General features: G+C 54.6%; 7 protein-coding genes across 7 annotated transcripts; 2 read left to right on the top strand and 5 right to left on the bottom strand.

Annotated features, from left to right (window-relative positions):
* Positions 1-625: 625 nt before the first annotated feature.
* rsd1 (RNA-binding protein rsd1) lies at positions 626-3,019 on the bottom strand (the record flags this gene model as incomplete). The annotated part of the gene is made up of 11 exons (XM_066152087.1): positions 626-652; positions 747-773; positions 837-885; positions 942-1,053; positions 1,107-1,130; positions 1,182-1,411; positions 1,463-1,927; positions 1,979-2,290; positions 2,340-2,449; positions 2,509-2,690; positions 2,746-3,019. The coding sequence occupies 11 exons, from the start codon at positions 3,017-3,019 to the stop codon at positions 626-628; spliced, it is 1,812 nt and encodes a 603-aa protein (XP_066008452.1).
* A 1,085-nt stretch (positions 3,020-4,104) lies between these two features.
* SCS7 (Ceramide very long chain fatty acid hydroxylase SCS7) lies at positions 4,105-5,375 on the bottom strand (the record flags this gene model as incomplete). Its single annotated transcript, XM_032019396.1, has 2 exons — positions 4,105-4,495; positions 4,552-5,375. The coding sequence occupies 2 exons, from the start codon at positions 5,373-5,375 to the stop codon at positions 4,105-4,107; spliced, it is 1,215 nt and encodes a 404-aa protein (XP_031883327.1).
* A 2,738-nt stretch (positions 5,376-8,113) lies between these two features.
* CGGC5_v008921 (uncharacterized protein) lies at positions 8,114-11,549 on the top strand (the record flags this gene model as incomplete). The annotated part of the gene is made up of 7 exons (XM_032019397.2): positions 8,114-8,163; positions 8,222-8,316; positions 8,809-9,020; positions 9,105-9,132; positions 9,196-9,356; positions 9,407-10,758; positions 10,814-11,549. The coding sequence occupies 7 exons, from the start codon at positions 8,114-8,116 to the stop codon at positions 11,547-11,549; spliced, it is 2,634 nt and encodes an 877-aa protein (XP_031883385.2).
* Positions 11,550-14,533: 2,984 nt separating this feature from the next.
* CGGC5_v008920 (uncharacterized protein) lies at positions 14,534-15,011 on the bottom strand (the record flags this gene model as incomplete). The annotated part of the gene is made up of 2 exons (XM_066152086.1): positions 14,534-14,652; positions 14,864-15,011. 2 exons carry the CDS (start codon positions 15,009-15,011, stop codon positions 14,534-14,536), a joined length of 267 nt encoding a protein of 88 aa, XP_066008449.1.
* A 2,317-nt stretch (positions 15,012-17,328) lies between these two features.
* On the top strand, positions 17,329-18,801 carry CGGC5_v008919 (putative serine-rich protein; the record flags this gene model as incomplete). The annotated part of the gene is made up of 3 exons (XM_032019399.1): positions 17,329-17,339; positions 17,583-18,367; positions 18,422-18,801. 3 exons carry the CDS (start codon positions 17,329-17,331, stop codon positions 18,799-18,801), a joined length of 1,176 nt encoding a protein of 391 aa, XP_031883382.1.
* Positions 18,802-19,469: 668 nt separating this feature from the next.
* Positions 19,470-21,279, bottom strand: CGGC5_v008918 (Secreted lipase; the record flags this gene model as incomplete). Its single annotated transcript, XM_066152085.1, has 3 exons — positions 19,470-20,449; positions 20,585-20,615; positions 20,680-21,279. The coding sequence occupies 3 exons, from the start codon at positions 21,277-21,279 to the stop codon at positions 19,470-19,472; spliced, it is 1,611 nt and encodes a 536-aa protein (XP_066008497.1).
* Positions 21,280-21,956: 677 nt separating this feature from the next.
* CGGC5_v008917 (uncharacterized protein) lies at positions 21,957-24,255 on the bottom strand (the record flags this gene model as incomplete). Its single annotated transcript, XM_032019402.1, has 3 exons — positions 21,957-23,431; positions 23,612-23,698; positions 23,751-24,255. 3 exons carry the CDS (start codon positions 24,253-24,255, stop codon positions 21,957-21,959), a joined length of 2,067 nt encoding a protein of 688 aa, XP_031883279.1.
* Positions 24,256-24,329: the final 74 nt, after the last annotated feature.

Here is a 24,329-nt window from a genome sequence, read left to right as displayed (position 1 = left end):
GCCACGCTTTCCGGATGGAAACTTTTGGTTGTATTTGCTGGCGCTTAAGACTTGCTGCGAGAGCGTGGATCCTCGTCTCGGGGCACAGAAGGGCAATAACAGGAGAGACCTATGGTGGGGGGAGAGGAGTAAGGTAGTGAGGAAGGAACGGAATGATGACGTGGGTGATGGAGGACGTCGACAACAAAGGTATTCCAAGAGGCAGGAGCTATGAGCACACGAGATCTAGTCTTGTGCCTAACTTGCAGAACAAACGTGTGGGAATAGATATCAGCATGCTATTAATGACGCTGCACTAGGTCTACAGGTCTGGACATGAAATTACAGGTATTTTGTTCATGGAGTGTTGCAGCAAAAACAAACACCATCTGTTCTATATAAGCTGGCAGACCAGCAGGCCTTCAGAGAGCGCTGCTCAGAATAAGCAAGTGAAGTAAGCAGTCTAGTAAAGAGACGTACAAAAACATGTAGGAGCAGTGAAGATAGTGGGTGCTCACACTAAACAACGCACAGAAAGAAGAGATGGAGCACATCATGATAGAAAACCAAATCTGACTGTGAAACATACAAAGGCAGGTTCATCAAGGGCTGCAATCTCACCCGAGAGCGTTGAGGCACAGAATGCTCAGCAGATCGCAGAGACCAGTTCTATCTGCAACTTTGTCAGAAGATATGTGACACATTTCCTATGAATTCGTGTTCTAATACGCGAAATTTAATTTGAACTATGCCTCCCTAAACCTTACCCGGACGCCAACACGGTAGCCTGATACCTGCTCCACACGTAGTGGAGGGCGATGGAGGGTAAAAGAAAGAAAGAAAAAAACTTAAGGTACAGAATCAGCCATAAGTAGTTGGCGATCGAATATGTAATGTAACGTGTTTCTGCTGGAGAATCAGTGTGGTGTCGATCTTTTCTCCTGTGGTGATGATGGGTAGACCTTTGCTCTCTGGCCAGACGGCGACTTGGCCACCGCTCGTTTGGTGGCCTTCGATGGAGACCAGAGTGGGCTCGTCTGTCTCGAGGATCTATTTGGAGTCGCGGAGCGTCGCCTTAATAGTACGGTCAGAAAAAGAAATTGAGGATCATGTGTACCAATGCTTACAGTGAGGAATCCTAGACAATATTTCTTCGACGCCATGAATTAGCTTTCAGATCGCTCGTGTGCGAGAGAACAAACTGCTGTAGACGGCATCTACAACAGGTGACGCGTCGATCATCCTGCCTCCGAAGTAGCGACCGTTGAGACCCCTGATGGCGTTCTCGCCGCCCTGGACCTTGTCGAATTTGAGGTAGATGTCACCCTTGGAGTTAGGATCGACTGCGATGTGTACAACACGACCATATTTCTTTTCGGCTTCTTGTCGCACATCGTCTTCCAGCTCTTTAGCCCAGTCGTCACCATCCTCCCTGTCATCGAGTTAGCATAAATTATCCTGGATTGACGGTGGTGGAACGTACTCTTCGGGATCAAACATGTTGTGCAGCACAACGCATCGGCTAGCCATGCTAACGTTGACCGGTAAGGGCTTAATCTCGGTCTTGGGCTTCAGAACCTGTCGCTCATCTGCTCCGTTCGAAGCTTCATCAGTCCTGGCAAGTTTTCTCATCAGGGCATCACGGCTGTAGTTGTTAAAGTTGACTCCGGCAACATCGGTGTCATCCAGGGCGCTGGCACCACCAGACTTTTCGCTGTCTCGTCCACCGGCACGGTCAAATGCTGATGTCTGCGGGCCACGTCCGCCAGCACCCGAGAATGCAGAGCCTTGATACGCTTGGTTCTGACCAGGGAATCTCTGCAACATGTTGGCAGTGCTCTCAGGGGTGAACTTATCGTTTCCGAGGCCAACACGGATCGGGCGACCAGCGAGGTCGAACCCGTTCATCTTTTCGAGTGCCTCTCTGGCTTGGCTAGCTTCCCGGTACCTGAAGAATGGTTAGCATGGGAATTTGCAGGCAAGGATACGAAAAGCTTACTGCACGAAACCATAGCCTCGGCTGCGTCCATTGTCATCCTTTTGGAGCTGGACAAATTCAAGTTCACCAAAGGGTTCAAAAACAGCCTGCAAATCCTGTTCGGTGACGTTGAAGTGAATGTTGCCAACGTAGAGTCGATGGAAGGGGATCGAGTTTGGGTGTGCGCCGGTAGCGGTCTCGGAGTTGCGGACTTGGCGGTTCTTCTCGGCCTCTGTGAGCTGAACTATGATAGGGATACCTAGCAGTTTCTGCCCAGTAAGTTGAAGAGCTTGAGTGACAGATTCCTCGTTCTTGAATTCAACGTAACCAACTCTGGATGAATCATTAGTATCAGGGTCTGTAGTGTAGAGTGAAGACTTACCCCTTGGATCTTTGGCTGATGCGGTCCTTGACAATCTGGGCCTCGTTGACAGGGCCGACCTTTTCGAAAAATGCCTTCAGGTCGCGAGTGCGAAGACGGGCGGCGAGCTGCTGGACAAAGACAGTGCGGCGGTCCCGTTCATCTTCAGTAAGTTGTGGTGTTGCCTCACGCTTGGAATTCTCATTACGATCGTCGTCCCTTGCCCGGCGATGGTCCCCCGAGTAGCGATCAGAGCGATCCCGACGGTCGCGGTAGTCACGGTCGTCACGCGACGAGCGGTAAGAGCGGTGGGGTGAGCGAGAACGAGAACGAGAGTGTCTGCGTCCGCCTCTGTAGTAGTCACCATCTCCTCTGTGACGACGTGAGTGACGGCGGTCATCATCGCGGCTTCGGCTTCTCCGCCTACTCTTGTGGCTGCCAGCGTCGCTCCGAGGGGTGGATGCCTTGTGTTCTTCCGGTGTGCCACGGCGGCTTCGAGTCGAACTGCGTTCGCGGCGGTCGCGGTCTCGGCGTCGACGGTCGTAGTCGCGGTCGCGGCTTCCATCGCGGCCACGGTCGCGGTCTCGGCGCTCTGGGCGATCTCCATTAGGACGATCTTCCACCTCGGTGGTCTTTGGCTTGCTTTCGGTCGAGCTTTTCGCCGTGGCGTCAAGCAAAGCTTCGACGTCTAGGCCGGACATGTTGACTGGAATTGTGATCAGAGAGAAAGGCGACTATGTTTCCTGTTTCGATGGGGAAGCTGCTCTCTACGGGGCCAGGAGCAGAGTTTTGTCGCAGTGGTGATGGAGGGGGAAGGAGACAACGAGATTCCGTAGGATGGGGGAGGCTGGCTTAGTGTCAGAAGTAACTAGCGCAGCGGATTCACCAGAAAACCTTTGGGCGGCCAGGCAGGCGTGGCTCATGAGTCGGGTTTAGGGACTACGGCACTTTTGGCCAAGCATTAAGGTAGGTATTCGTAGGTACCTTGGGTAGGTACCTTGGGTAGGTGCCTGGTAGTTCCACTAGGTGCCTACCCGACCTTCTTACTTACCTTCCTACATGCTTACCCTACCAAGCACTGGCTACATGCGGTCATTCGGGTGCCTTACCTAAGCGACCAGGCCTGCACAATCGACCAGAGTCCAGACCGAGCCGCACGGTCTGAGGTCAAACCTGTGCTCCAGGATCTCGTTAGTCACGTGGCTATGCAGAGTAATCATTACCCGTCCCATGCTTCCGAAGTGTTTGTGTTGTCGAACTGACTTCCAACCGGAGGCCCGACCAGACCCCCTTTACGACTGCCCGTGAACTAGTCCGCTTTAACGGTTCGCCGTGGGCTGCGATCATGGCGTCGTTAAGGTTGCCTCGCTGGTTGGAGCACTGAACTTTCGCGTGGAGGCAGATATCAAGCTTGTCAACGCAGCGGTAGTGGCCAAGGACATGGTTTGAAAGATGTAGAACGTGCTTTTCTAATTAAGGCATGGCCTACTGAGTTGTGGTATCATTCAAAAATATTCTGTACTGAACCAGTCGCCATGACAAGATGACGACTCTTCCCATGGCGGTATCATAACTGCCTGGGGCGTTATAATACGCGACAACCACCTTGAAACCGTCTCCTCAAAACGCCTGGCGAAAAGACCCCATTACTGCGTTAGGCACTCCTGCGAGCGTATATACATGGGGGCACATGTTGATAAAGAATGAGCAAAAGTCGCTCTCTTGGGCATTAGAATAGTCCCCCGGATCGTCATCGTGACAAGATGTATGAACGTTGGTCGATGAATTATTGCGTCTTGACAATGGGAGGCAGTTCGGTGCCGAAAATGCTATCCCAGAACCGGCTGGTGACGCCAAAGCCAAGCTCATAGTCAAGGAAGTGGTGCTGAAGGTGGTACTTCTTCAATTCCTTGTACCAGAGCGGCAAGTTCTGGTGGTGAAGGAAGTAGTGCGTCAAGTCGTAGCAGATGTAACCAAAGATGCCTCCGCAATAAACAGCGGTAGCGGCGTGCCAGCTGTACGAAAAAACCCAATGAGCCAGCTTGTAGAACGGCGTGGCGAGAACTACAAAAAGTGTAGGAGGCATGACGAGGCGATACTTGTCCATAGGCAGGTAATGATGGATGCCGTGGAGGAGGAAATGCATGGTAATGCCAACTCGGTTGTCCGGAAGCCACCTGGTTTTCGCTGTTGGTTATCTGGAGTTGCATGGCACATCATAGGGGCAGCTTACTTGTCAAGGTGGAAGAGGAAGCGGTGCAGGATGTACTCGATCAAGCTCCAGAGAAAGAAGCCGAGCCCCCAATAGCAGACCTCCTGGAAGGTGCTGTCCATGCCCTCTCTAGCCAAATAGGTACCGTATGCAACTGGGGGGAGCCACGCCACAGGCACAACCCACCAAGGCGTCTTGGAAAGGGGCTCGAGGAAGTTTCCAAAAAGTGGTGCAGACTCGCCGCCCTTGTAATGGCGAGGGCGATGAACCTGATCAAGGTAGAACTCCTTGCTGAAGCCCCCGTACCAGATCTGAGGGAACAGTGGGCGGCTCAAGTCGAGGAACTTGTGTTTCTTGTAGTCATTGGTGTAATCCGTCTCCTTGCTCAAATCCTCCTCGCTAGCCATGCCAGTTCGAGGATGAACCCATCGCTCACCATCCCAGAGCTCGCCATTCTCATTCATCTTTGGCTCGTCCTCATGCTCCTGGGTCTTGGCAACGCTGTTGCCATTGCCATTCGCATTCCCGTTCACATGTCCATTCGCTTTCCCGTTCGGCTTGTTGGCCGTCCCATTGATTGACTTTTGAGAAATGACGAATCCAACCAAGGAGTCGTCGAGAACTTCGTACGCAGCCTCGGAGTGGGGGTGGGATGTCGGATCGCGCAGGATGGATTCGATGTCCTTGCCGCCGTAGTCGAAGACGAGGTCAGCGCCACCGGGATGGTCCTGGGCGAAGTCGGTTACGTCGTAGACATTTTTGCCAATCGTAACATAACAGGACTTCTTCGAATTATGTGCCTCGACCTCGGCGCGGGTGAAGGTAGGGAGAGTTCTCGACGGCATAGCTGCAGGTGGCGATCGTGAATACGCTGCAACGTAGGCCTGGAGGTGAAACGACTCGGTTGATGCAGACTGATTGCGACGGCCGATTAGGTGGTTAAGCGGTTGGCCGGGTCCAAACAGGACGGAGTGCAGAGTAGCGGTGGCAGAACAAAGAGAGTGGACGGTTTGGAGTCGCAGCAGGCAGTCGCAGGCGCTGGCGAGGACGGAAAAAGAAGGGACAAGAGCAGGACCGACGACGCGGGAGAGAGAGGGTATTAAGGTGGTAACCGTGGCACCTTGACAGGTGTGTGTAGTACAGATAAAAGGCGATCTAATGCGAAAAAAAGGAGCCAAAAGCCGGGAGGGCCGGAGGTAGGCAAGAGAGGCCGGGACTGAGGATCGGTGGAACAGGGTGGTGAGAGACGAACGGAGACGGGGGAAGAATTAATTAGGGGGTGCGTTTGATTTGGGGGGATGAGTGGACGGGCAGGTCAGGGAGAAGCTCTCTACGCGATTGCCAATCTCTCTAGACCGAAAATTTACGGCGTGGTGGCGTTACTCTGGCACCTTGCGGAAGCTTGGACAGCCGATTTGTGGTTCCACTGCTCGACAACCTCTGGCGTTTTTTTTTCCTCCGTCGATTTTGCTTCCTCTCATCATTCAGGGTTTACTTTGCACTGTGTTGCTTGGATGCAAACCCCGAGATTCCCACCAGGAGCCACGCAGTAGGCTGGTGGAAAGCTGTGCCTGCCTCAGCTCAGCAACAGTCGAACACGTTCCCAAACGGGCAATGAGCGGCGGGGGGTGTGAGTGTGCAGGAGCAGCGGTGTTCGTAAGGGTGCCGGTACAGGTACAGATACAGATAGATACAGGTACAGGTACGAAGGCCCGGGGACATAGGGATGAGGGGAGGGAATGGACGGTGACGGGAGTGGGTTCGCAGAAACAAATGGTGAATGAAATGTCAATGAGCATCTGCAAAAGTTGGTGTGGATATGTGGATTCTGAGAGGGCAAACGGCGATGGGCATTGGCAGAAGAAAGAGTTGCATGGCAGTTTGGACCTTTGAGACAGGACTCGGGAGATGGCGACGCTAAGAGCACGCCTCGGCCGTGCCATTAAACAACGATAATCACCGAGCCTCCAGGTCACAGCAATGCAAAAGCAGCCGAGTGTCGGCGCCGCTGGATCGTCCCGGGCTGACGGGTCCGTGCAGGAAATGCTTCTGCGACCTTGTGGTTTTGTTGGACGGGGTCGTGGATTGGGCACATCTACGCAGTAGAGGATGAAGGATGTCGATGCGGTGTGAGGCCTCTACACCTCGTACCTTGGGTAGATGGACACAGTAGACGGCGTAGAGTTCTCACATGCGGGCCGTGGCTTGGAAACGAGGGGTAGTCTTGGGGCTTGGGGCTCTTGGTCTTACCTACCTACACCTATCATGGTCGCCTCTACATCTTAGCACCATCGGCAATGGGCCGTGACCCCCAATGAGCAAGATCGCAGCGAGTGCCGCGGCGCCCTCTGGCAGCAGCGGCGGTCTGTGGTCTTCTTAGAGCATTGTTGGGGGCGGCACTCTAGCACTCTGCTTTGCAGCAGAAGCAGCCGGTGTCTTGCAGCGCACATGCAATGCGCTTGGCTTGCAAGATGCGACTTGTGACTTGTTGATGCATTGGACATAGTCCCTCTCTTGAGGAGATGCGTGATAGTGGCGACCTCAATCTCTCACACGTGCATGTGGCCTCCAGGCCTTTGCCAGGGCACACTGTGGCTCCGCCTGCGTGGTAGCTGAAAGCCACGCGTTGTATTCGTCTATATCGACGTCCATCGTTGGCTCCATTCTGTATCTGCTGAGGTAACTACTCACCCTGACAGAGCATTCACTTGTGTGTAAATTGAAGCTGTGAACCCGGTTGGCGGTCTACCTACCTACATAAGGTAGTGTACTTACGCACAACTCCCCCGCACTTGAGCTGCACAAGTCGCTGTCAAATTGAGTTGAAAGTCAAGTCGCGCCCAACTTTTGGAGGAAATGGATGAGGAAACGAACACGGCGGCTAGACCAACCAACCTTGACTGCCAAACATGCTTGATCACCTCACTGGGCTGGCTGTCGAGCTGGGAAGAAGCCTGGACATTGCCAGGCACCCTCCGACTAGCTGCCGGGCACACCCAGGCCTAACCTACCAGACGCGATGTGCTTGGAGAGGAGACCGTCTCACCAGCTGCCGTACAAAGACAGCCCTGCCCTACGAATACCTTTGGCGCTGAGCTCAGCACCATCAACCTTGCAGCTGCGGTGGCACGCTTAAAGAAACAGGAAGTTTCTTCCAGCCACGCATCATTCTATGCGGTATGTGGCCCCCGGAAGTTTTACATTGTCAGGCACATTTGTTCGTTGGCATCATGCGGTACGTTTTCACCATCAGAAGACGTCATCATGAAACCCATATGCGTCTACCTGCCACAACGGAATTCTTCTGAACAACATATCTTCTTATGCAATGCCCGGCTGCCTTGACACCGGGTACATGACTATACTTAATAGATACATAACTATCTAAGGGGGCGCATGAGCAGGGACCATTTTGAAAAGATTTGCCCCCCAGCACAAATTTGTCGCTCGGCGCTTGAGCTTAGAGCATTGACCGATTGCCGCGAGGGAGCCCCTCAGTCGCATACCTTATTTCACTTTACGTTACCCTACAGCAAGACCAAGCAAAACCAAGCCCACGTCAACCATTGGACAACAGCCAGGGATGGCTACCCGTGTGGCGCAGGCCAATGGCTTGCTCAGCTTCACAGCCAAGTAATCAATTGTTCAGCTCTTCTGTTGGGGCAGTCCTCCGTCTGACCCTAGAGCATAGCCGCACTGGAAGGGCGAGAGTGTGGTGCAGTGCGGTGCGGGACGAGGTCGTCGTCAGCAGTGATCCTGACGTGTGGCGGGGCAGCAAGCTGGGTAGTAATGCGAGGTATCTCATGCTAGAGATGTTGCCCCGCTTGTGCCTCACGTATTATCTAAGACTACCATTTCCCAAGCCCCAGGTTCCGTAGCCAAGCACCCAAGCTTCCACAATCTTTTGCGCGGCACGGCTTTGCCGTTGACGTACGACCCTACCATCCTACCTTACATCACACTGTTAGGTTGTTTGCGAAGACTAGATATCTGGGCAAGAGGCACCAGCAAGAGCTAATAATCCAGTGTTGCTTCAGACAGCCGGGGTAGCCAAACCCAATCTTCCTTTGTCCAGCTAAAACCTTCACCCAGTCCATCTTACTCAAGCTCCCCTCCCTGGCGAGACAGTTCAGCTCGCCGTTTCTTAGCTGAGCTTAGCTCATCTGTCCTACTCGGACCTGAACTTTCCTTCGTCATCCTACCTTACGTTGCTTTCTCACCTTTTACCCCTCCAAGGCTGATTCCCAACCTCGTGGGCCAACAACACCCGATAACAAGGCGACCCCTCCGCTGTTTACCGAACATCCGACGCGCCTCTGCGATCGAACCTCACTTCCCTTCTTTCGCACAACCTGAACCTCATTCCCCTGGACATGGCGTCATCCGGTCTTGGGAGAGGGTCTCTTCTCCTTGCCCTCTGCCTTCTCCTGGTGCTTTTACCAGGGCGCGCCGCAGCTTTTGGCGCCGGCAACATTCCCTCCATCGCGCAGGTAGGCGCTTTACCCGAGCACTGTTTAGCTGATGCTCTTTATCTACCACATGTTGCAACTACTGACCACTGGACGATTTTTCAGGTCGAGGGTGTCAATTGGCGTCATGGAGGTGCGTTCCTTCTTGCTCCTCTGCTTCTCATAATTACTGATTCGCTGACGTGGTCGCATGCAGATATCGAGGATATGCTCAAGACCATCGCCTTCTTGAAAGGCAAGAAGTGGACGTCGATGCTGGTTTCAAGGGTCTACTTCGGCAACTGGCTGCGTGACTACTCTCAGGCTGTCGATGTTGGAAGCTTGAAGGGAGTCAATGCTCCCACAATCAGAATCTTGGTTCGTCTCTCGCGCAATGTTGTCCCCCTCGCTTCTTACCGTTCAATTAGGTCTGGGTGCTTTCCTTCATGGCGTTTGGCTATGCGACTGAGGAATTCGAGGTCACTGAGGAGCGCCTCGGCGTCTACCGTCCCGAGGAGCATATCGACAACCCCCTTGGGTACGCTGACGGCATGGACGCACGCAAGTTTGATCCTCGTCTGCGAGGTCCTGTAGACCCTGTTGAGACCAAAATCGATTCTCGCACCGGCATGAAGAACTATATTGCCAACGAATCAGGCGGTTGGGCAACCAGCGCTGGCTACCTTCGCTTCAGCTTTGCTCGCAGCATCCACTACGGTCGAGTTTACACGAACGGCTCCCGTGGCTCGGGCAAGGAGGACGATCTTTGCGAGGCCCTGCGGTGTCTCGGCCAAGCCCTACACTGCATGGAGGACTTCAGCGCCCATAGCAACTACTGCGAGCTCGCCCTTCGCGAACTCGGTTATCATCAAGTCTACCCCCATTGTGGCGCCGCCACGGAGATCGATCTTCACGGCCGTCGAGTGTTCCCTCTTGTTACCGGAACTTTTGGAGCTGTAGACTTCCTCCACTCGGTCTTGGGCGAGGCTACTGATCACTTCACACAATCCGAGGTCGACGAGATGAACGTAGCGCTTCAGAACGCCGAAGGCCTGACTGGGAACATAGGAGGTGGTTCTTCTGGAGGCTCCTCAAGTGGTCTGGGAAGCATACCCGGACTGGGAAGCCTGGGCAATCTTGCCGGCCTCGGCGGCAACAGTAGCAGCGGCAGCCGTGGACTTTTTGGACTTGGTTCCAGCTCGTCTTCAAATAAGTCAAATGACTTCATCTCCCTTGTTGACCAGCTTCCGGGTATTGGTGGCGGCTTGGCTAAACAAGCCAAGGAGCTACAAGCCCGATCGGCTGAACAAGAGCGGGAAAACCAGAATGTCGGCAACTACTCAGGCAGTCGTGGTGACTTGTCTCGCGACAGCGCCAATCAAGTACCCGGCATGAGTACAAACTTCGACCCTGTCAAGACGGCGAAGAACATCTACCCTATCCTCCAGTTCAGGGATAAGATCGTCAAGTCTATCAGCAACCTCATATCCAAGGTTCCTGGCCTGGAGAAGTTATTGGACCATATTAGTGAGACACTAACAGCCTTCATCCTCGGGCTGCTGGCACCTTTCGTGAGACCGATCATCAACCAAGTCTCCAAGGTCCTCAAGGATGGCTCCTCAACCGTCATCAGTGCGAGTTCCAACTCACAGCTGGAGCCTTGGAAAAATCCGAGCTGCGATGACCCAACTCACTCAATGCTGTCCAAGGACCACTTCACTAACATTCTCAACTCGTGCGCCGGCAGAGTTGCCGCGACTGTTCTGCAATATGTTGTTCCGTAAGTGCCCCCGTGGGGACAACGACATATTGAATAAGTTGCTAACAGAAGGCAGCCGAGTTCTTTATGCTTGGGAGAATCCCGGAGTGCCTGTTGACGAGGTTGTCAACGATGTCCTTCGGGCCTTCCACCACCCGGCTATCCGAGACGAGAGAATTGAGATTCAAAGAAGTATGTTCGAGACGGTTCGCAAGTGGGTCGACGAAAGCCCTCACAAGCATGAGCTGTCCCGCCTTCTGTCGTCTGAGTCTGTCAAGGCCGGTAAGAACCATATTCTGAGCGGCGAGGCCTCCAGAGGCCACGATGGTCCCGGCCACTCTCACGGCGCTTGGGACAGCTTTGGCGAGTTGGGTCATGGGAAGAACAAGGGATCGCTTTGGAGCCAAATCCGGACGAGAGATCTCAACTCAATGGATGGAGACGACAAAAAGCCTCTGTCCAGCTCTCCTCTGCCACCGCAGAATACAAACTACGGCTATGACCAAGACCATAGAGCGAGCAGCCAGCCGTACCCAAGTGGAGGCTACGAATCTTCTCAAGGCCACGCCTCCGGCTATCACAGTCAGCCTGAACCGCAAGGCTATGGTCACCAGCCGCCTCCCCCTCCTCAGGGACAGTGGGGGCCTCCGCAACCTCCTCAGGGGTATGGCGGACCAGGCTATGGCGGCCCTGGATACGGTGGACCACCGCCGGGCCAGTATCCTCCTTATCAGCAACCGCATCACCCCCATCATCCGCAGAGTGGTGGTGGTGGTGGCTGGGGACAATACCCAGGCCAACACCGCTACTAGTCGCGATGCGTTGTAGATTGGGAAGGTTCTGAGGGTCATCGGGACTTGACAGGCGGGCTAAGGCTTGTAAGGGGCTCGGCGGATGACTGGCAATAGGGGGTTCGTCGCAATGGGCACGATGTAGAATGATTCCCACAGACCATGAGTAACATTATTTATTTCATTTCGCAACCAACCAGTGGCATGTCTGGGAGAGAAGCGAGAGAAGCAAAATCGGGATGAAGACCTATACACAACTCACGTTTGTTTGGGTTAACGATGAGAACACATGGAAAGCATCAAAACGACCGAAAGTATCCTGCTACCGCTTTGTTTTTAAACAGTCAACAGAGCCCCTTTGCAGCAATAATTTGGCAAGCATTTGACCAAGGCGAGGCACAGATCTGACCAAAGGGTCGGGAACGACAGTGGAGGCTGGACTTTTCATAATATGGGATCGAACGGCCAAGTCGTTCCTGCTCGCTCTTTTCCAGCCACGCTCCAGCGAGACGTGGGCTTCAGAGGATATGATGATGCGAGCAGGGCCGGGTAAGCTCCGACGAGGAGTAAGACGCTCCGTGCTGACCTCCGATTGCAGCCGGCGGGACATGTGCAGACGCAGACACCGCCATCGCTCCGCCGTTCACTGCAGAAACACTCCAACCGCTCCACTGTCTTCACTGACGTCCGCTGATGAAGTTGCTGACTGTCGTGGTGCGTGGACTCGCAATAGATCACCCCCTTCTGCGAGTCAGTATCAAACACCCATCACGGCCCAACGCCTCTCGCGATTCTACTGAACCCGAACCGGCGGCCCCTCTCATCGGCAGCGTATGTCGTCGGCGGCGAGTCCCTCCCAGGCGTTTTCGGCACCGATGACAGCAGGTTTGACTAGAAAGGTATTTTTTATTACCATCCGGACACTTGTCAGATGCTGTGGAGCGGCGTGGTTCTTGTTTGCGCCTAGCAGTCGATGGAGCACTCGGTGGCGTTTCTACTGGCGAGGAGCGCGGGCCGCAGCCAATGGGAAGCTGTCGGTACGAAGCTGGGATGAGTTTTGGATTTTCAAAGGAGGGCGCAGCCATGCGTGTGTGTGTGTGTGTGTGTGTGTGTGTGTGTGTGTGTGTGTGTGTGTGAGGCGGCTGGGAAAACGAGCTTGGGCTCGGTAACTTAGCTTAAGAGTAAGCTAGTTTCGGGACGACACCGTTGGACAAAGATTTCCCTCCATTGGTGAGGAGAGAGGGGACCAACAGCTTATCTCTGTCTCTTTCGAGACTGGAGAGGCAAGCTTGAGGCGTCCTCGTGTGCGGCGTACGCGTGTGCGGAGTTCCACGCTGCTGAAGAACTTCTGGATTGATATCTGCAGCAAAGCTGCGCGTGGGCGAATCTAGCATGTTAGCTTACCGGCGCCCACCTGCTTTGCTTGTTCCTGATTCATGTGACGTTGCCAGACCAATCTTTGCATGGTGCCAGCCGTATGCTTCTGAATAGAGGATGAGACCAATCAAAGGAGGGAATGCTTCAAAGTTTCCAACATAAAAAAGGTTCAGGATCACGTAAGCGTAGTCGGTTGACTTGCCGCATTGTCCATCGACAACGGCACTGGAACTGTAATGTGAGCACCGCATGGCCGCCGTCATCTCCTGGAGCAAAGACCGGGGTTGCGTAGGAGCGATTGAGTTCTGGGCTGTATGGTCTAGGACAGATGCCCATGTTGGGTCTTGTTTGCAAAAGATGGGATGATGCAATGAAAGCAAATTGACTGCTGCTTGTTTGAGAGGTTTCCATGGATAGGTCGAGGCGAAATGGCAAGGGGATATGGTCAGTGCCCAAAGGCTGTGGAGGGGTTTACAGGAGACATGACGTTTTGCCTGGTGGGCTGGTGGTGTTGATCCCTTGCTTGAAAAAGGAGATGCCGCCGGGACGTTATACTCATCTTGATGTTATTGCAATTATCCCTCCTCAGATCTTGACACGTCGGGGCAATCCTGGCCGCTGTCTCTGGCCGTGATTTGCCAACTCCAGACGTCATCTGGGGGGTCAAGGGTATATGTGCCAACGCAGTGGTAATAACGGAGAACTGACACTACTGATGGCCTCCACAACGCGGTTGTCTGCGAATGAACAAAGGCTCGTCCTTGTTGTCAGCTTGCAGGAAAGGAAACAGCGTACAGGTCAGGTGAGGCAGTTCGAAAGACCATCTATCCGTAGGTTGCAAGTCGCATGTAAGCAATGCTACGAAATCTGATGGTTGATACGGGCCGCATGCAGATATGAGGTCTAAATGATCGGCCTTCGGATGTAAAGTGCGGACGGTAGGCAGTCCAGCAGATGTGACCCCGATCTCGAAAGCGCCGGCCCCTCAATACGGGACTTGGGGGCTTGAATAAGCTGTCGGATGTAAACCAAGGTTACACCAATAACGTCAACAGCGGATAACGGAGCAGCGGTGAGTCGCCAATTCGCCTGGCGGCTCTGAACGTTAGCTGGCTCCAAAAGTTTGCGCCAACAAGACCCTGTTACTGTCTGCGGTCTCGACTTCCAGAACGCAGAACACAGTGTGGGTTTCTTGAACCGAGGAGGTCTGCCGGTGCGGCTGCCGATCATTCACAGAATCGGTTCTGTTGCCGTGTTGCTTGGCTGTCCTATTCCCTCCTTGTCCGCCTTCGCGCTTGGATGGGCGCAACCTCTGCGCTTGGTCAAGCGGGTCAACTCCTGCCGATCTGACCAGAGAAGCGTGGGCTTGACGCCATATCGTTACCATCGTCGATCGGCGGGATCGTACGTACGGACACAAGAGATCAGTTGTATCCACGCTGCCTTGGCTGCACACGAACAGGCACGCGCTGGAGATCAGCAGCCTTTTTTTGTGCCAACAGGATACGAAGCGGTCCACAAGCAAAATCCCACAGTGAGGCAAATCGGCTAGTTTTAGCAATAATTGGCGCTTGCTGAAATGTCGACGTGGGGACAGCTACGGGCGGCAAAATAAACACCGGGAAGGGTTATTTGTGTATGTGCACAGTAACAGTATTGCCTGGGCTGCGGGTAATGAGGAAGAGATTGAGAGTCAAAGGCTGGACTCTAGGAATCAGGACGCGTTGTTGGCAATTGCTCATCATTCCTGACAGGGCGTCAGTTTGACTTCTTCCTCCACGGAACGAGGAAAGAGGACAAGACCCGAGGAAACGGATAGTAGCGGGTGGATGAATGGCCCGACGAACTGTGGACATGGTCGGGAACGATGATGACGGGTACGGGTACTGGGCTGGGCTGGGCTGGGCTGTTGGCCCCGGCATCCGGCGTGGTTTGCCAGGAGGAGGCCTGCAACTTACCCAGCTTACGTAGGTTGGTAGGTCGGACGACGAGGAGAAATTGGGCCAGGCCGGCGCAAGTCGCAGTCACTCTGGATACGAGCAGGGCGGACAGACCCTCTGGTGTCCCCGTCGCGGCGTAGCGAAGCAAATCGCGAATCCCAATCATGAGCTCAATTTGCTATTATTCGAGGGCCTCCAAAAGGAACGAGATCCGTGCATTGCAGTCGGGTGCTGTGCTGTACCGTGCTATTGGAGGACGGACTCAGGGCAGTCCAACTGTTAACGGAGTCCGGGGATGACTTCCAGGGTGCTTCTTCGTCTGGTCTTTCTGTCCCCCAAGTGAAACCTTACCATCGTGCTTTGCCTTCGTCGCTTGCGTACTCGCCTGGCGTGTCGCGTTTGAGAAGTCGTGTCGTGCATTTCCAAGCTTATTGATTTGTCTCCTGTTTCTCGTTGTCGGCCGACATGTGGCAAGGTCTGGAACGCGCAGCACGTTGTGAGCGACTGTCAAGGGCGGCGGGACGGGACTCGAGTCGAGACGAGTCAAGCCGCAAGTGCTTGTCAGGTATTCGTAAACGCAGAGGAGGCGGGCGCCAACGGGCATTCAACTAGATGACATTCAGGACTGAACATTCCCGGGATTTTAATGACGGACAACTGCTTGCCGTGGCCTAGTGAAGGGACCAAGTCCAGGTGCATTCCCTTCGCGCGTCTAAGCCCTTTAGGCTTTTGTGCTGGCCAGGGTACAGAGTACCTCGGGGACTTTGTGGTGCAGGGCAGCCAAAGAAGGCAGTGGTTGCAGCGATTCGCAATTTCGACGGGCATGTGCCGCACTTTCTGCGAGATGACAGAGACATCGGGATGTGATATTGGCGGCACGTCTCGAGACTCGAGTGTTCATTTTGGTCAAGAGACAAACATGATGGTTCTGAAAGAGGTCAAACTTGTTCAAGAGCGTTGAGGGAGGGAGGAAAGGGCTTGGTCGAGTACCTCACCTGGGCTACCTACCTATGTAGAATGAAGTAGGTATCCGCTGTAAGGTGCCGTGCAGTCGGCGCCCGAGCTGCAGATCGGACAAGTCGATATAGGTCGCTTGCCAGGCACGCCGGCGACATGACTGCGGGGGTGACCTCATGCTGTAACCTGCCATTGGAACCATCGCCCGTTGCTGCTGAGCCACTGGCACCCCAAACGGCTGACAATGGGATAGCAGGGGACAGGATGGAACAGGATGGGATGGATGGGATGGGATGAGATGCCTGCTATTACCTTACCTACCTTACCTACATTACGTTAGGTACTTGCCCAGGCAAGATGGCTGGCTGGGTTGTGCTGGGCTGTGGAAGCAGAAGGGAAGCCAATGTAGCTGCGCCTGCGCGTCTACCTCTGCGTCCGCATTTGCAATTGCTTCGGATTCCATGTGCGTTTGAGTGCAATGCGAGGACGATGGTGTGTGGTTTGGTATGGCGCCTGCAGTGCAGTGCAATTGCAGTAGTAGGCAGTAGTAGCTACCTTACCTACCTTACCTCGTTGCCCGTGTTCACTGCCCGTTCCTGTATTCGTACACGGAAGGGCGAGGGACGGACGGGCAGCTCCACCTGCGATCTCACTTGCTCAAAACATACATATTCCCGGCTTCCTGTCCTGCTCCTTTGGAGCGTTTCTCCCTCTCCCTCCTCCTCCCTTTCGCTGCTTTTCCCCTCCCGTGTCCCTTCCCGCCTCCGTCAACCCCTGCCCTTGCCCTTCCAATTGGCGGCAGCAGCAGCAGCAGCAGTAACAAGTTAGTCGACACGCTTCCAAGAAATCCACGACCTGCTACGAATAATTCGATAGTCCTTCCACCCACCCGTTCTATTACATCCTCCCTTTCCCCTCTGCCCAACTGCTCCTCATATCCCCTCGCTTTCTTCTTCCCTGGTAATTGTCTAATCCGTTTCTTCCTTTTTTTGGTCTTTTACTCCTGTCCAATTGATCACTCCTTGTGTCACCGCGATCGACAAGTCGCAACCTCCGCGGCGCTTGCTGCTTCGCCCAACTCGACTTCGGCCCTGCCAACCGCCCGACCTTTTCCGCCGACCCGCGCAGTAGTGTAGTACCTAGGCTACGCGCAGCCGAACCGTCTGCACTTGGTCGCTTTCGCAGGCACCACCTGAACCTGACTCAGCCACCCGCGCCAATTATCGCCCGTTCGTCTTGTCTGAGCAGACTGCGACTCAAACGCGAAACATCTCCCTTTTTCTTCCCCTTCCAGCACGAACTCCAAACAATTGACAACCTGCCGCACCGTGCCACTTGCGAATCAGGCCCTTCGTTGCCGCCTGTTCCACGTGCGTGTCGCCAACTTTCTTCTCAGCGGCCTCATTGAACCCTATCGTTGGCCGCCCGCCGATTGAAGCCGATTGAAATCGACAGCGCGCTGTTTCTAGTCGCCTGCGCGTTGAAACACACCGTACTTGGCCCTGCAGTCTGCACTTTGCGCCAAGATGTATTGGGGGTGAGTTGTCCAACTTTTGTGTTTCCTCTCCATTTTGCCGAGCCAACTACGGCACCTTTGCAGATAGCCAGCTCGCTTTCTGAGCGGAGGGATCCTGCAGCCGTGGCACCCAACTGCCATTCTGTTCTTGAAATCTGCATGCCGTCTCCCCGCGGCTTCAATTCGCATCATCTCTCCTACTCATGCACTTGGCGATGCGACCTCACCACTTCCTAGAACCATCACTAACATGTCGTTTCCCAGTCGGTTTCCGCACCTCTTCTTGAGGCAGGAATCATCTTCCAATGGGACCGTAGCCGCCACCACGCCTGCTGCAACGACTCAAACGACTCAGCAGCAAACCACACCTGCTGCGGCGACAACAACCCCTGCTGCTGAGACCACCACAGCTGCTCCTACAACGCTGATTACCACAACTGCACCTGCGGCTACATCTCAAGTCCAGACAACAACGCAGCAACAGGTTCCGACGACCACGACACAGCAGACCACCCCGCAGACAACCACGGCTGCTGCTGAAACCACACAGCCAGCAACATCGGTTGTCGCAACTACTGTTGTGATTACCCCAACTGTGCCCGGGGGCCAGACCAGCACAGTCATCCAAATCATCACACAGACCGAGGCTGCCAACCCCTCCAAGACGACAGGGAGCACCTCTGCATCTGCATCTTCAACGAACGGCGCTTCCAACTCTGGTAGCGATTCGAAAGGCGGTCTCACAGATGGAGGTAAAATCGCTGTCGCTGTGGTTGTTCCCATCGCAGCTGTGGCGCTGCTCATTTTGGCCGGTATTTACTTTTGGCGCAAGAGGAAGCAGCGCAAGCATGCCGAGGAGGAACGCCGGAAGGAGGTTGAAGATTACGCCTACAACCCTAACGCGGACCCCACGATCCCATCTCTTGGTGATGGCGGCTCTTATGAGATGAAAGAGGATGGTTCTGCTGGATACCGCGGATGGGGCACCACCACTCTGGCCGGATCCACCGGACGCAAGGCATCTACGACCATGTCTGGAGGCAACACAGGTGCGGCTCATTCGGACACAACATCACCAACTCGCGGCACTGACACCCGTTCAGGAGAGCCTCTGATCAACGACGGCTCATACTCACCCGACGGCGAGATCCTTGGCGCCATGGGCCCTTCGGCCGCTCTGAATCGTGGACCTGGTGTCCAGCGTGGCCCATCAAACGCATCGTCCTCCTACAGTGCTGGCAACCACTCCGATACGTCTGATGGTGGCATCGGCATGGCCTACACCGGAGGAGGAGGAGGCAATGCCTACTACGATCAGTACGGCAACAATCCTTACTCCGATAACCCGTACGGCGATCAGCGACCCACCGAGCTTCCCGGCCAACCCGTAATCCGTGACAACCCGGCTCGTCGTAACACCAGGATCGAAAACCCCTCTCACTACCCACAACAACAAAATGCGGGCATCTCGCAGAACTTTTGAAATCTAGCGAGTCACGCTAAAACTTTGTTGATAACCAGTCTGCTGGGGTTTTGTTCTGAAGATACCCACCGTCCCCACCAGGCAAACGATGCCCAAGTCGGGAAGTTAAAACGGCGTTACGGATTCACGGAAATCATGGCATGCGACAGCACCTTTGCTGCTCAGAGAACTACACTATTAATATCGGCCATCTCCGCTGCCATTTGCCTGCCATCTACAGCTTGCACCATATCGCTTGCACGGAGCTTATAATCACTCGTTCGACGCACATGATTCATTTCTTTATATACATACACCATCTGGGGTTGTTCCGGTCAAATCCTCCACGGTCGCAGCCATGTTGCTTCACTTTAATCGGTGTACATAGAGAGAATGAAGGCACACAGGCGCTATGACTTGTTGTTGCTCACAGAGAAGCATGTTTTGCCTGTTTTGAATGCAAGGCATTGTCGCGCAGCAAAAGTTTCTGAAGTATTGATTTAAAATGGACGTTAGGTCAACCCAGATATATCGTATGGGCAATTAGTTTTCTAGATACGTATGAAATGATGTTCCTTTGTCGAGTCTGAATAATTCTGTCGTAGACCGGCATGACATTTCGTGGATGCAACATGTCTTATTGTCATGAGTACCTGTTCCTCTTAATGGGTGTCGCTCTAGGTAGACAATTACAACCATGTTCCGTCCTCACCGGCAAGCCCCATGCCCTCGCTCAACCCAACGCGATCCCACCAGAATCGGAATTGCCGCACTTCCGCCTCTGTCAGCGCCCTCACCCGTGCGACAGTACCAGGCCTTCGCTGCCCACGACGGCCCATGAACTCATCATTCCCCTCCCCAAAGACGACAATCTTCCCTCTCACCTCATCTTCATCATCCTTGGGAACGTGATCGTCCGCGCCTCCCAGTGAATCGCCGAACGGGGACACGAACCTCGGCCAGGTGATACCGCTCGAGTTGACCAATTCGTTGGGCCCTTCCTCGGAATCCTTGCTGGTGACGAAAGACGACCAGAATCCGTGCATGGCCTCGCTCGTAGCCCACAACCCGGGCGTCCGGTGCGGCGAGAGTATGTCACTGTCGCGAGTGGCGGCGGGGACGTGGTCTCCGTGGTTCGCGGCGCCGAGGTCCGCGTGCGCGGCGTATTCATACACCCACACCGGCCCGCCCTTGCGAGACGCAAAGTGAGCTGAATGGATCAGCGGCGCAATATAGCCGTAGTGGCCGTATGCGTGCGCCAGGCGGCGGAACTGGGCGCCGTGGCCGGGCGTTGGCGGGGGCGGGTAGCTTGAGGCGGGAGGGTAGAGGGAGTCCAGTGTCTCCAAGTCGGAGTGCGTCAAGGAGGGTATCAGGGCGGCGAAGAAGTCTTTTAGGGAGGTGGGAGACGATGCGGACGCCGGGACGAAGGTTGTGCCCTCGGAGGAGTTGAAGCCTGTGATGAGAGGTGGAGGCGAGGGAAAGTCCGGAGACAGTGTCGCCCATGTACGGATGGGCATGCCTGGGATGATTGCGGCCCCGGTATCTGCGTTGCCGTCGATGGATGGCTGAAAGGGCCATTGGACCGACGGCGCGTTTTCCGTCCAAACGGCCACTGAAGCTTGGAGGAGCTTTGGCAGCGGTAGGGAGCGGAGGGCGGGGAGGATTTGGTCTTTTGGGAGATGAGAGAGGGAGGCGTATGACAGAAATTGCGCAAATTGGGCTTCGTGGCGAGGATGCGTTGCTGCGAGAACGGAGCGGGCTGTTGCCGCGCCTGATTCCAGAATCGCGCGGCGAAAGAGCTTACGCGAGGGTGTCGAGAGGAGGTGATGGCCAAGCTGTGGGTGTCAGTGAAGCCTTCTAGGTGTGAGATTGCGAAGAGATGAACGAGGGGTGGCGTACTGAATGTGCGCCGGCACTGAAACCCATCACCGTGACATCTTCTGCGTCGCCCCCGAACTGAGCGATGTTCTGGTGGACCCAATCCAGGAGGGACCTCTGATCATGGAGCCCCAGATTGGAGATGCCCTCATTCGCTGCGATGCCACACGGCAGAAAGCCAAGCGGTCCAAGACGGTAGTTGAAGCTCACAGCGATGATGTCCTTCTTAGCGAAGGCCACGAAAGCACCGAGATTTCTGTCTGCTCCTCGTCCAAAGTTGAAGGCCCCGCCGTGGACATAGACCAACACCGGGGCCTTCTTCGTGATCTCTCCCGAACCTTTTGAGAAGGGCCGAAAGACGTTTGTGCTTAGACAAGCCTCATGAGAAGGGATAGAAGGGTCTGCCGTTGGACAGACGGGGCCGTATTCGGAAGCGTCAAAGGTCTCCGAGGATGCCGGCGGGTGCGATGCGCGTTGGAGGCGTTGGGCCTCCGCGTAGGGGATGCCAAGAAAGGCCTCTATTTCACGCGGAAAGTCCTCATCATCGACTATCTTTCCAGTGTAGATGCCCTGGGTCAGGCGGACGGTAGGCTGTCGGCCTTCAAAACTTCTCATGATCATGGCGGAGCAAGAGGAATACGATGCCCCTGCTCGTATGTATAACGGATTGCGGTGATGTGGACTGTCTCCCAATTCGTAAGCGTCGATCGAATCAGGTATTTGATCGATATTTTGTTGTATTGAAGGATCCAGGTACGTCTCCCTCACAAAGCTTGTGGGAATTTGAAACCAGGCGACAAGAGGACCGAGACCAAGTTTGCGGGATGTCGTTGGCGGGCTCCGCTATCACCCGGCGCTAGTCCGACCGAGCGGCTCTGTCCGTTTTTCTCCCCGGTCCGGCACGCCGGAACCGCCTGGTCGGCCAAGCGAGCTGGGCGGTCCCAGCCGCAGAATTTGTGTTGTAGCTGAAACTCGGGGGAAGACACGTGCTAGCTGGCTGTATCATATTTATAGGAGATCTCATTAACAGCAAACCGGACTGCCGAACGGTTGAAGTTGAAACCAAGTTCGAGACTGGGCGACTGGTATTGTTGCTTTGTTCGACAGCTCTCACTGATGTTCTTTGCCTCACCATACTCGCTAGTGTTCTCAGAGCCGCTATGATAGGCCACTGGTCACACACGTTGGAAATTGACATGAGGTGGTAACAGGTTCTCTTACACGGTAGGCTTTAAAACTACAGGCCTTTCTGACTCCAAAAACTCCAAACAATCCAATGCTACAAAACTCAACACGGGCTAAACCGCTTGACGGGCCGCCGCATTAGCTGCTGCCAGCTGCTTGCGTCGCTGCTTCTCAGCCCACTCTCTGCTCGCTTGTCGGGAGCGCTCGGCGGCCTGCTCGCGAGCAAGCTTGGCATTGAGTTCACGTTCACGACGTTCCCGCTCCTTATCCTCAAGGTAACCGTTGTCCCGCTCAAAAACCTCCCTGCCCTTCATCTTTTGCTGCTCCAAGTCCTCAGCAGATAGCGTGCTACGCTTGCCCATGCTGGTAGTAGAAGTAGAAGTACCACGGCTGATTTGGGAAGTGATGGTAGCTTGGGACAGGCCTCTGCCTCGAGCCTGTGGGGATCTGTTTGATGTGGTCCTTGTAACTTGCGTTCGCGGAGTCATAATAATCGATGAGCGCTTGGAAGGGCTTTGCTCAACCTGGGCTGCCTCACTCGACTCAGAGGCTTTGCCCTGGCGAGCACGACTAGTAGCAGTCTCGCGGGGGTACGAAGCTGAATTCAGTTTCGCCCTGATAGGACGCGCCTTGAACTCGCGACGCTTGCGCTCGTCCTCCTCCTGTTGTCTGAGCCTGGCTTCACGATCCTCCCTCTTGCGCTTGGAGATTGCCTCTCCCGGAAGCTCAAACGTGGGTCGAGTCAGTGCTTTAGTTGATTTCCTTCTTTGAGGCGCTTCTGCTGCTGCGGCTGCAGCCTTGTCCTGTGCTTGCTGCGCTTGACGGGCTTCGCGCTGCTCCTTTAGACGCCTGGCGACGGCCTCTCCCGGCAGCTCAAACGATGGCTTTGTTGGGGGCTTGGTGGATTTGATTGGTGGCAGCAAGCTCGTTGGCCGGGAAACAGAAGATCGGGTCGGAGTTGCTTTGGCCGGAGACCCCGTAGCTCTCTTGTCGTCAACGATTGAGACAGACTTTCTCTGATTTGGGCGGGTTTTAGAGGTCACAGGTTTTGGCCCGGCACTGCTTGGGCCATGATTCAGTAAGGAGCCGTTGCGCCGGACGGCGGGATTGTTCAAAGCAAGCGACCCATCGTTTGCTGCTTGGTGTCGCCGGGTTTTGCTAGGTGGTGTGATGGCAGCATCGACAAGCTCCAATTGCTCTTCGAGTCTATCAATGGCTTCTAAGGAGTCCTCTATGCGCGACTGCGAACTTGCAGAAGTCGATCGTGAGGGCGTACGCGGAGCCTGAAAACTGCTGTCGTCTGTAGATACGGAAATGACTCTGTCCTTTGAATGCTCAAGTACATCAACTGAGGACTCCTTCCTGTTTTCAGTTGCCTTGGCTGAAGGCTCCATCTGGTTCGGCCGGGTCTGTTCAACAATGGTGACCGTGATACCTGACTGCGATGTCTTGTTCGATGCGGTGTCGTTCCCCACAGGCGTCGGAGAAAGAAGTCGAACGACGGGCTCGGCGATGGCCATGGCTTCTTCCACCTCTGAGTAACGATGTGCGGGCTGTGACACGACTTCCTCATGCCCTAAAGGAGTGGCTAGAATTCGGTAGGTATTAGTCGGTTTGCCCTGACTGCAGACATGAGAGGTCGAGCCTTGGTTCTGTGCCAAAACGTTGCAGCCAAAGCTCTGCGATTCATCCTGAACCCGACTGGGCGGACCAATTCGCGAGGCTGGCCCGTCTAGGCCAGGAACCGAAAGTATGTAGTCATACTGACCTGCCTTGTGTCGTGCGATACTCGACTGAGTATGTAAATCAATACTCAGCGACCGTTGGTGATCAGGAATGTTAAGGGCAGAGAAGACTGCGGCGGTTAGGATCGATGGTACATGAGGAAAAGCACAAATTGAGCAAACCTTCAGAGGGGACGCTGGCTTCAAATGAGTCCTGTGCCTGGCTAGCAGACGCCGTTAATGCGTTTGTTTCAGCCAACGAGGGGACACCCTCGATCACTCGAGGCGGCTGTGCAGGGATTGGTCCTTGCGCGTAAATGGTCTCAGCTGGGCAATTGTCGCAGTCTTCGGCTTCTTCCTTGACAACCTCGAGGAGTGGGAAGATCTCGGTGTCAACACTGTGAACAGACAATCGAGTTGGACGGCTGTTGGAAATGGGAAGTAACGATCTGTCGCCGCGATTCTTCTTAGGGCTATAGATATGCAGCTCCTTAAGTTTGTCGGTCAAGTGGTCAATGAAGTCGTGGGGGCTTCTCTCAGTATTAGTGTCATGTCTGTCAAGGAGAGCAATGTTTGCGTCTATTGAAGCATGTTGCTTGGAAATATCCGTGGTGGCTGTGTCGTCTTCAACGACGACGAACTCGTGGGCGTGGGCCCGGGCCCTGGATCGAGGTGCACCGCGAGCCATCGTGCCAGCAGCCAGACCAACCTCCGGATCCGACCTGAACGTGGCAGGGAGCTGCCAACCCAGGCAATTGGACG

This window comes from Colletotrichum fructicola (genome assembly GCF_000319635.2).
Source record: "Colletotrichum fructicola Nara gc5 chromosome Unknown KSG_Nara_v1_contig05, whole genome shotgun sequence".
In the NCBI taxonomy this organism is placed as follows: domain Eukaryota; kingdom Fungi; phylum Ascomycota; class Sordariomycetes; order Glomerellales; family Glomerellaceae; genus Colletotrichum; species Colletotrichum fructicola.
Note: the sequence above shows the minus strand (reverse complement) of the source record. Positions and strands in the feature narration are given on the sequence as shown.